Here is an 11,236-nt window from a genome sequence, read left to right as displayed (position 1 = left end):
TGATTTTTTTCTAGGTAACTTTGATGTCATTCTGGTCTTCTGTATGTTCTTTCTCAGAATTTCCTTTATGATCAAAACCTATACACAATGTTTTTCTGAAATGTTAATCCTATTTGAAAGGAACACATTGTGGCTTTCTCCCTTCTCTGTCACCCTTGTTTAATTTCCATTTTCTCATTTATTTTGCTGTTGCAGTAGTAACAAGAATGATGCCCACTGCTGTTGTAATTCTTCAAACTAAAGTATGTGACATATTCATTGCTTTAGTTTCTTTCTTAACATACATACAGCCTCCAGTGCTATCTGTGACTACAATTAACTGGTTAACTAGATTCAGGTATATCTCCTAGAAGCAATATATTTTGGCAGTTTTAGATAACTGGCTATTTTGTCCCATTGTCCGAAGTGTTGCCATATTCTCCCTGCCATTTTTCAATGTTTGAAAATTGCCGTTATCAACTGTAAGTGTAATAATTTTCTTTACACTTGGTAATGGTGGACTAAAAGACAAGATTTCTTGCATTTCAGTGTGTCCTGTAGCATTGAGCAGCAAGTTCTAGCCCGGTGACCAGGAAAATAAAACAGAGAATCAACCTTTGATTTGGACACATTATGGTTTATTGACCCTTCTAATTAGATTTATTATTATTGCAGTGGATTCCTACATAATTTCCTGATATTCATCTTTTGTGTTCCTTCCAGTACTGTCCACTCTAACATACTTTCATGTGGGAGCTTAGGTATAAGACAGTTACATCCCAAAGGAGCCCATTCTCTGTATCTTTCCAGGTTGAGAGACTTCTGCATTTATTTTTTATGCATGCCCAACATGCCCCTCTCTAAGTGACTTAAGAACTATTGTTTAGTTTTCCTTACTCAAAAGCAGTTTGAAGTGTAGTTCTATATTTCTGACTTTTTACTCGGGATTGTATCTTGCCCCCAACTTCTTGGTAGGCACAGTTCTCAGGCTGCTAACAAGCACTTATGTGATAGGCACTGTGCTAAATACAGGGATGATCTCATTTAATACAGACACAACCTTTTGAGACTGTTTTTGTTATCAGAGGAGAAAATAGAAATGAATAACTTGTCCAAAACCATACAGCTAGCAAATGGTCTTTTCTGGTATTCTGACCTCACACCCTATGCTCTTAATTACTACAAAATACTACAGCTATAATAACTACCATTCATGGAGTGTTTGCCATGGATTAGGCACTTCAGATGCTGCTTTTAGGTTCATTATCTAATTTAATTCTTCCAACAACTGTGAAAGGAAAAACGTGCTCAAACAGGTGAGGTAAATGACTTCTTCACTGATTCCTCAGGTTTCATATCTTAAAGAGATGAATAGTGTCAAATGTTTTATACCTTGACACAGAACAAAGTAAATTGTAAGATTTGTCCCAGCATGCAAATACACCAGAAACCAAATTTCGTGAAACACTTACCCTTAATATACTCCAGTACTTTCTCTTATATATAATTACAAAATAAATGCCAGTCATGAACCACTAAATGGTTTTATCACTTCTTTCTGGGTTGTAACCTGTAGTTTCAACCATTCCTTTGGAGGCTAAAGGTGACTAAGGTTTGTCCAGCTTCAGTATTCTGTTGTCTATAATCAGGCCAATCAGAATCATAGAACATTTATAATCTAACCTTGTGGCTGATGCATAAATTTTTGTAATATTACTAGCAAATGGATATCTAGTACCTGTTTTAAACATCTCCAATTTTCAATATTTAACATGGTATAGTCCATCTGGAAAATACGGATTGAGATATGTATATATACATGTTGTAAGTAGAAAATGTGTTAGCATTAGGTGAGACATGGGTGGTCTGTTTGTGCGTATATAAACATCTTGGTGCTAAAAGTCTTTTCACAAAATTTGCCAATTGGCTGCAGGCAAGACTTGCCAAAGATGAGAGATTAGTGAATTTAGTGGATTTATGGGGAGGCAGATGTCTAAGTAAAACAAATAAAACACTTAAATTGGAGGTATAAATTAAGTTTTTTGAATTTTGATATATCTGAAAATTCTTCAGAGGTGAATTTGTAATGCATGTCTAATGTTTTAAATATTAATTTTCTTTAGTCTATAACTCCCTCAGTTGTTGGATCTACTAGACATTCAGTATGTGCCACCTTTGAAAATAATACTTTATGGTTAATAAAAAATAAATAACAAGTATTTAAAAACTCACTGTGTTTAGTGAAATTAAATTTTAATCAAAACAAGTTTTTATATTTGATCATATGGTTAGATTATCCTTGAGAAATTGGATAGCAAATTGCATTTTAATACAGTAGACACTCTACTATTCAATTTATGTAGATTTTTATAGCATTAGGCTATAGTTTAAAAATAATTTGACATGCTTGTTAAAATACTTATGATTTGTAAACATTAAATGTATATTTTAACTGTAAAATACAATAAATAAACAATATGCTGTATGAGCCTAATATTAAACTATTTGCTTATAAACCCGCCTTTTTTGTTATTTCACTTTAGGTTGGCTGGAGTACTGCTCGTGATTATTACACATTTTTATGGTCCCCTATGCCTGAACATTATGTGGAAGGATCAACAGTTAATTGTGTACTAGCATTCCAAGGTAAGGACTGAAAACTGCAGAACTCAATGAAGCTAGATGTCTTATTGCCATTAAAGATGTTGTACTCCATTGTAATGATTTGTTCAGGTATGTCCAGGGTACCAAAGTTGAATTAATTAGTGTCTTTACTTAGCAAAAGCCCTAAGAATGTAACGGTCTAGTGTAGGCCACATGATATTTTATGTAGACATTTAAAGTTATTGGTTGTTGTCTTAACTTTCACTGAAGAGTGGGTTTCTTTTTAGATATTAATGTTTGGGGATTGTTTTTTCAAGTGAGAAAACAATACAATAGTAATAACAGATGTTAGAATAATGTAACAAAAAAGAGATGAGGAAAATAGTCCAGATGAAAACCACAAACATGATTAACAGAACTTATAGTTACTTGAATTCTGTCATTTGTAAGTTCCTTTATTATAAAATGATAAAGTAATATAAAATTCATTTTTGTGTTAGCTTGGCATTATTTACAAAATTTAAAAGATACTCTTATTCAGGTAATTCTGACATATGCTACAATATGGATGAACACTGAGGATGTTATGATAAGTCAAATAAGCCAATCACAAAAAGAAAAATACTGTATAATTCCACTATATGAGGTACTTAGAGTAGGGATAGACACAGAAAGTAGAATGGTGGTCCGCAGGGCATTCAGATTCCATCAAGGGAGGAATGGGGGGTTATTGTTTAATGAAGGTAGGGAGTTTCAGTTTTGAAAGATGAGAATAATTTTGGAGATAATGGTGGTGGTGGTTGCACAACAATATGAATGTGCTTAACATTGAACTATACACTTTAAAATGCTTGAGATAGTAAATTTTATGTGTTTTTTAACACAACTTAACAACTTGAAAAAAAAACACTTATTCAGTGATCTGTCAAAGAATTTGCTGCAGAGTAATTTTGTATTATAATTGTACTGACTTTAGGGTTGTATTAAAGTGAATTCTTACCCTTGTATATGTCATAGATTTCTTTTGGTCTGATGAAGTTTATGGACTCTGTCTCAGAATAATATTTTAATGTATATAAAATAAAACATAAAATTGCAAAGAAAACCAATTATATTGAAATAATTAAAATATCACAGTAACTAATTTTTGATATATTAATACATGTGCTTCAAAATCTGTGTGTTAACAAGATGTATTTTATTGGCTGATTTAATCACTGCCATGATTTCCAAGTAAGATAACATTGAGATACCTGTAACAATTGTAATGTGGTATTAACATACAAGTAATTCCTGTTAGTGACAAAAATCACAAATACTGATAAAGTACATGCTAAAATTTTAGTTAGATGTTAGTAAAAATAAAAATATAATGTTTTTCTCCATTAAAGTTGATGGATGACCTGAATTTTCTTTATCCTTTAACCACAGGTTGAACATTCCCTAAAACTGCCTCTTTGCTATTGAGAACTTTATTTGCCTTTATGTTTAAAAAAAAAAAAAATTCTAGGACTTTATTGCTTTCCCCTGGGGCTGGCTAGTAATAATTAAGACTTTTTCCTCTGGGTTTCTTTTATCTTTAAGCAATGGGCTCTGTTAAGAATGTTCTTACGTTAGCAGAAAGAAGTTTACATTGTATGAATCATTACTTTAAAAAAAAATGTGCTCAGGATTATGAAATGAATGATTTAAAATAAAGTTTATTGTCTGTCACATTTTCACATATTTTAATGCAATTTTAAAATTTTGTAAATCTTTTTTTGTTTTTTGAGCTGGAGTCACACTGTGTTACCCAGGCTGGAGTGCAATGGTGTGATCTCAGTTCACTGCAATCTCCGCCTGCTGGGTTCAAGTGATTCTTGTACCTCAGCCTCCTGAGTAGCTGGAACTACAGGCGCTTGCCACCAGGCTTGGCTGATTTTTGTATTTTTAATGGAGACGGGGTTTTGCCATGTTGGCCAGGCTGGTCTCAAATTCCTGACCTCAGGTGATCCACCCACCTTGGTCTCCCAAAGTGCTGGGATTACAGGTGTGAGTCACCATGCCTGGCCCTAAATCTTTAAAATGAAACCCCAAATCATTTCTCCCTTATCTGATCTGGTTTACCATCTTCAGAATGTTAAAAATAAAATTTGTTTTAACAAACTAAAAGAAAAACCTCTAAAAAACCAAACTATACTAAAATATTTATTTAATGAAAATACTTTGTTAGCATGCAAATGCTTACTTCAGAAAGGAACCAAAAAACAGTTTGAATTTGGGATAAACATTTCTAGTATTACTGATTTTAGAATTTTTTTTTTTTTTTTTTTTTTTTTTTTTTTTTTTTTTTTGAGACGGCCTCTTGCTCTGTCGCCCAGGCTGGAGTGCAGTGGCGTGATAGCTCATTGCAAGCTCCGTCTCCTGAGTTCACGCCATTCTCCTGCCTCAGCCTCCCAAGTAGCTGGGCCACAGGTGCCCGCCACCATGCCTGGCTAATTTTTTTTGTATTTTTAGTAGAGATGGGGTTTCACCGTGGTAGCCATGGTGGTCTCGATCTCCTGACCTTGTGATCCGCCCACTTTGGCCTCCCAAAGTGCTGGGATTACAGGTGTGAGCCACCGCACCCGGCCAAAAAATTTTTACAGTGATCCCTCCCTTGAGTTTCAGTCAGTTTTTGTTATAGTCACTAAGAGAGAGCATCGGCCTGTTTTAAGGGCAGCATAACTTGGAGCCTATGCACATAGCTTTGGTATAGTGATTTCCAAACTTAACTGTAATTTAGAATCACCTGACTGCTTTAAGACACACAGAAATTTATGTCCCACCTCCAGATGTTGTGATTTAATTGGTCTGTGGTATGGCCTGGGTTTTAGAATTTTGAAAAGATCAACAGGTGATTCTGTTATGTAGAAGTTTGGGAACCAGTGGCATGGCAGACAGTTTTCAGCAAATAATTGTTAACATTATCTAATTGATATGATCTTATCTAAGTTAAAATGTCCTGTTTTTTTTATCAGGCAATATCTGACTTGGATTTTGGTGACGTGCAGAGCAGCCTTCTAAAATAACTAGGCTCAGATTAATCAGCTTCAGATGGTTTAATTTTAAAAAATTAACATAACTTTTTTGGAGCAGTTTTGGGTTTACAGAAAAAATTGAATGAAAAGTAGAGTTCTCTTGCAATCCCTTACACCACCCTTCCCTACTTTCCTTAATTTTAACATCTTGTGTGCTCCATTTGTTACAATTGATGGACCAATATTAATACACTATTATTGTCTGAGTTCATAGTTTACATCAGGGTTCACTGTGTGATGTAAATTCTGTTGATTTTGATGAATGTATGAAGACATATACCTACTGTTGCAGTATCATAAAGAACAATAACTTCACTCCCCTAAAAGTCTCCTGTGTCCTACCATCTCATCTCTCCTTCTCTCCTTGTAAAACCCTGGCAACCAGTGATGCTCTGCTGTCCCCACGGTTTTGCCATAAAATGTCATAGAGTTGGAAGCATATGATATGTAGTCTTTTCAGATTGGCTTCTTTTACTTAGCAACATGCAGTTAAAATTCCCTCATGTCTTTTAGTGGTTTGAATAGCTCATTTCTTTTATTACTGATTAATATTCTATTGAATGGAGGTATCATAGTTTATCAATCTATTGAAGGAGATCTTGGTTGCTTCCACGTTTTGGCACTTACAAATAATGCTGCAATAAACACTCTTGTGCAAGTTTTTGTGTGGATGTAAGTTTTCATTTCATTTGAGTAAATACCAGGGAATGTAATTAATTAATTGTATAAGAGCATGTTCAGTTTTGTAGGAAACTGCGAAAGTGTCTTCCAAAGTGGCTTGTACCATTTTATATTCCTACCTGCAATGAATGATGAGAGTTCCTGTTGTTCCACATTTTCAGCAGCATTTGATGTTGTCATTGTTTTGGATTTTGGTGGTCTGTTTGTTTAAAAACTTTTTTTTCCACTTTATTCTGAATTTTGCATATGTTTGGTCTAAACATTAATTGGCAATGTGAGTGCATGGAACTTGCATATATAAAGAAATTTCCTTATGTTCTGTGCCAGGAAACCAGTATGCAGAGGATAAAACTTGTAGTGTAATGTGGGCAATGATTTAGGTCTTCATAGATGTTTTTTGGATAAGGAAACGTTATAAGTTATATATGTAGTTTATCCTTTAATAGCCTTTTTTAGATAGTAAAATTTAGGTGTGTATTGGAACCAGTTTTGTTACATTTAAAACTTCTTTCCTGAAAGCTGTTGGTTTATTTTTAACCATTTTTATTGTGATTGGTTTCCTGTTAAAAAATAAGTTAACTGCCAGGTTAACTTATTTTTTAAGTGGTGACTCACACCTGTAATCTCAGCTGTTTGGGAGGTTGAGGCAGATGGATGGCTTGTGACCAGGAGTTAGAGACCAGTGTGGGCAACATAGTGAGACTCCATCTGTTGAAAAAAAAGTTACTTAATTTGTTATAGGGATTATTCCATTTGTTTATTAGGGACTTAGGAGTAAGTTTAAAAGTGGTTAAAAAAGAGAGAAAAGCATCCAGTTTATTTCTGTTAATACTTTAAAAACATTTTTGGGCCAGACGTGGTGGCTTATGCTTGTAATGTTAGCATTTTGTGAGGCCAAGGAGGATGGATTGCATGAGCCCAGGAATTTGAGACCAGCCTGGGCAACTTGGCAAAACTTCATCTCTACAAAAAATACCCCCAAAATTAGCCAGGCATGGTGGTGTACACCTAAAGTCCCAGCTACTTGAGAGGCTGAGGTGGGGAGGATCACTTGAGCCCAGGAGGCTGGGGTTGCGATGAGCCGAGATTGTACCACTTCACTCCAGACTGGGTGACAGAGTGAGACCCTGTCTCAAAAATTCATGGGCACTAAGCCTAAATGCCATATGTTTTACAAGTTTCTGAAAATTCAACAGTTCATTTTTATTTTGAATGTTGAAATTAAGAAATAAAAGCATCTCCGTGCCTGGAACTTTTTTGTTATATAAGGAAGTCAGGGAAAGCTTAGTCATCGAATATTAGAGTTATAGAAGGGCTTTCAAGCATAATGCAAATCCCTTTGCTCATTTTGTGGATGAGTCATGAGAATCCTGAAATGCAAAACCCAAGACATCTAACAATACCTAAATGTGATTGTTTTCCTAAACGAACCTTTATTTATTTATTATAATCTTGTTGAATACTAAAGGCACGGTCTGTAAAATTTGACTTGAAAATTTAGTTTTCACTTTTTCCCATTTTATTTTCAGTATCCATCTGACAAGTTTTTCCAGGCAGCTTTAAATTGCAGCTCTGAATAATTATGTCTATCTCAAATGGTTTTGAAACATATTTTTTAGCAGTTCATTTTAGTGAAGTTGTTTTTTTTTTTTTTTTTTTTTTTTTTTGAGACGGAGTCTCGCTCTTTCACCCAGGCCGGAGTGTAGTGGCGCGATCTCGGCTCACTGCAGGCTCCGCCCCCCGGGGTTCACGCCATTCTCCTGCCTCAGCCTCCCGCATAGCTGGGACTACAGGCGCCTGCCACCTCGCCCGGCTAATTTTTTGTATTTTTAGTAGAGACGGGGTTTCACCCTGTTAGCCAGGATGGTCTCGATCTCCTGACCTCGTGATCCGCCCGCCTCGGCCTCCCAAAGTGCTGGGATTACAGGCGTGAGCCACCGCGCCCGGCCAAACTTTTTGTTTTTTAAAGAATCAGACCTTGAGGCTGGGTGTGGTGGCTCACGCCTGTAATCCCAGCACTTTGGGAGGCCGGTGTGGGTGGATTACCTGAGGACAGGAATTCAAGACCAGTCTTCCAACATGTTGAAACCCTGTCTCCACTGAAATACAAAAGAATTAGCTGGGCGTGGTGGCTTGCGCCTGTAATTCCAGCTACTCGGGAGGCTGAGGCAGGGGAATTGCTTGAAGCAGGGAGGTGGAGATTGCAGTGAGCCGAGATGAGGCCACTGCAGTCCAGCCTGGGTGACAGAGCGAGACTCCGTCTCAGAAAAAAAAAAAAAAAAAAAAAAAAAAATCAGATCTTGAATACCTAGTTTGTACAGTTTCCAATGTCTTGATGCCAGAACTGATTAATTATGCTATATATTTGTTTTCTAGTTAAGCTTTTAAATAAGCCTAGTGGCTATTTGGAAGTTGGTATGAATTAGTAAGTTTTTAGTAGATATTAGGAGGGTGGATTTTTAAAAACTTTAAAAATGTGTATTGCCAGATACATGTCCATGATATTTATTTAAACTTTGTATTTTGAAGTAATTTTAGATGTAAAGAAAACTTACAAAAGTAGTACACAGAATTTCTGTATGCCCTTTGCCCAGCTTCCTGTTATGTGAGCATCTTACATGACCATGGTACGTTTATTTAAGAAAAACAATAGTTTAACAGTGGTACAGTACTATTGACTAAAGTACAAACCTTACTCAGATTTCACCAGTGTTTCCATTACTGTTCTTTTTCTGTTCTTAGATCCAGTCTCTAATCCCTCTTTGCATTTAATTGTCATGTTGTCTTAGTCTCCTTGGTTTCTTCCTTATCTTTCGTAACCTTTACTTTCTTGTAAAGTACTGTTAGCGTTTTGTGGTGTTGTTTGTTTTCGTAGCTTGTCTCTCATCTTGGTTTTGCTCGATGTTTTCTCATGATTAGATTGAAGTTACGCATTTTTGGGAAGAATGCCATACAAATAGTACTGTACCTTTCTCAGTACATTTTATCAGGGAGTATGTGATGTCCATACATCTTATTACTGGTTATAATAATCTTGATTGCTTGTTTAAGATTGTGTCTTCTGAATTTCTCCACTGTAAATAAAGTTATTATTTTTTTCCCTTGTAATTAATGAATATTGTGAGGGAGCTACTTTGAGACTGTGGAAATACCTTGTTTCTCCTCATATTTTCAGCCACTAATTTTAGTATCCCTCTGTGCATCTTGCCTACGATTATTGCGGTGTTTGCCTAATGAAGTTCATTTCTTGTATATTTATTAGTTGATCATTACGCTAGAAAGAATTTTCTTCTCCATGGAATCCTTAATTTCTTCTGTGAAATAAAGTCTAGTACCATATTTTTTTTGTTACTTAAATTGTTTCAGCTTTAGCCATTGGAGCTTTTCAAGTGGGCTCCTGTATTTTTTTTTTGACATGCTCCACCTCTCTCCTAATTCCTTTTTGTGGACTGCTACTTTGCTTTAAAGCACCACAAGAATTTCTCTTATCTTATATATTGTCTGCCTCTCCTCTCTGTTTTTTTTTTTGTTTTGTTTTTTGAGACAGAGTCTCGCTCTGTTGCCCAGGCTGGAGTGGAGTGCTGCAATCTTGGCTCACTGCCACCTCTGCCTCCCGGGTTCACGCCATTCTCCTGCCTCAGCCTCCCGAGTAGCTGGGACTACAGGTGCCCACCACCATGCCCGGCTAATTTTTTGTATTTTTAGTAGAGACAGGGTTTCACCGTGTTAGCCCAGATGGTCTGAATCTCCTGACCTCGTGATCCGCCTGCCTCAGCCTCCCAAAGTGCTGCGATTACAGGCATGAGCCACCATGCCCAGCGTCTCCTCTGTTTCTAAGGAGAAAAGCCAGCTGTTTTTCAAAGAGTGAAATCAGGCGAAGTAGGTATAATAACTGAGGCTGAAAATTTCAAGACATGAAAGAAAGCAGGTGTAGTGATTATAGCTTTTGGGGTAGATATTAAGGTAAATATATTCATTTTTGTTTATTCATTTAGCAATTATTGAATGTTTCCTTTTTACTAGTCCTTGTGGGGAATTCTGAATTTTTAAATATGTATGCGCACAAATATGTACATGTATATGTGCCCTCTGTGTGTGTGTGGTATCTATGGTGTTTTTGAGGTCTGATGTAGTTGTAAGGCATGTACATTGTAACCAGTAATGTTAGGTTTACCGTGGAGGTATGGAGTTTTTACATTTGATCGTAGCCAAAAAGGCTGAGAAGTGAAAGGAGATACTTATTTTTTAATGTAAAAAGTACTATGTGAGCTTTGGTGGGGAGGCAAAGATTAATTTTAAATTATAATAATCCAGCAGAATTTAAAATGGGATAACAGTTAAATTGAAGAAAGAAGGGGGCAAATATTGAACACATTATTCTAGATATATTATCTATTTGTTAATATTTTGGATCTCTGAGACAGATGGCCCCCCCCCTTTTTTTTTTTTAAATTTTTTTGAGATGGAGTTTTCCTCTTGTTGCCCAGGTTAGAGTGCAGTGGCATGATCTCGGCTCACTGCAACCTCTACCTCCCAGGTTCAAGCGATTCTGCTGCCTCAGTCTCCCGAGTAGCTGAAATTACAGGCATGCACCACCCTTCCTGGCTAATTTTGTATTTTTAGTAGAGACGGGGTTTCTCCATGTTGGTCAGGCTAGTCTCAAACTCCCAGCCTCAGGTGACTGACCCGCCTCAGCCTCCCAAAGTGCTGGGATTACAGGCCTGAGCCACTGCCTCTGGCCTTTTTTTTTTTTTTTTTTAAATAAACAGATTAAGAGCCTGCAGCGGCCGGGCGTGGTGGCTCACGCCTGTAATCCCAGAACTTTCCGAAGCAGGCGGATCACGAGGTCAGGAGATCAATACCATCCTGCCTAACACGGTGAAACTCCGTCTCTACTAAAAATACAAAAAATT

General features: G+C 36.4%; 1 protein-coding gene across 12 annotated transcripts in view; it reads left to right on the top strand.

The window, feature by feature from the left end:
- Positions 1–11,236, top strand: part of TAX1BP1 (Tax1 binding protein 1) — a 96,698-nt gene that overhangs the window by 14,385 nt on the left and 71,077 nt on the right. For all 12 annotated transcript variants that reach the window (XM_055293586.2, XM_063608983.1, XM_055293587.2 and 9 more), the window contains exon 3: positions 2,523–2,625. In XM_055293586.2, coding sequence (XP_055149561.1) covers positions 2,523–2,625 — 103 coding nt within the window. The remainder of the gene's footprint in view (positions 1–2,522; positions 2,626–11,236) is intronic.

The sequence above is a fragment of the Symphalangus syndactylus genome, chromosome 9 (assembly GCF_028878055.3).
Source record: "Symphalangus syndactylus isolate Jambi chromosome 9, NHGRI_mSymSyn1-v2.1_pri, whole genome shotgun sequence".
Taxonomy (NCBI): Eukaryota; Metazoa; Chordata; class Mammalia; order Primates; family Hylobatidae; genus Symphalangus; species Symphalangus syndactylus.
The sequence above is the reverse complement of the archived record's forward strand: the minus strand, read 5'-3'. Positions and strand labels throughout refer to the sequence as shown.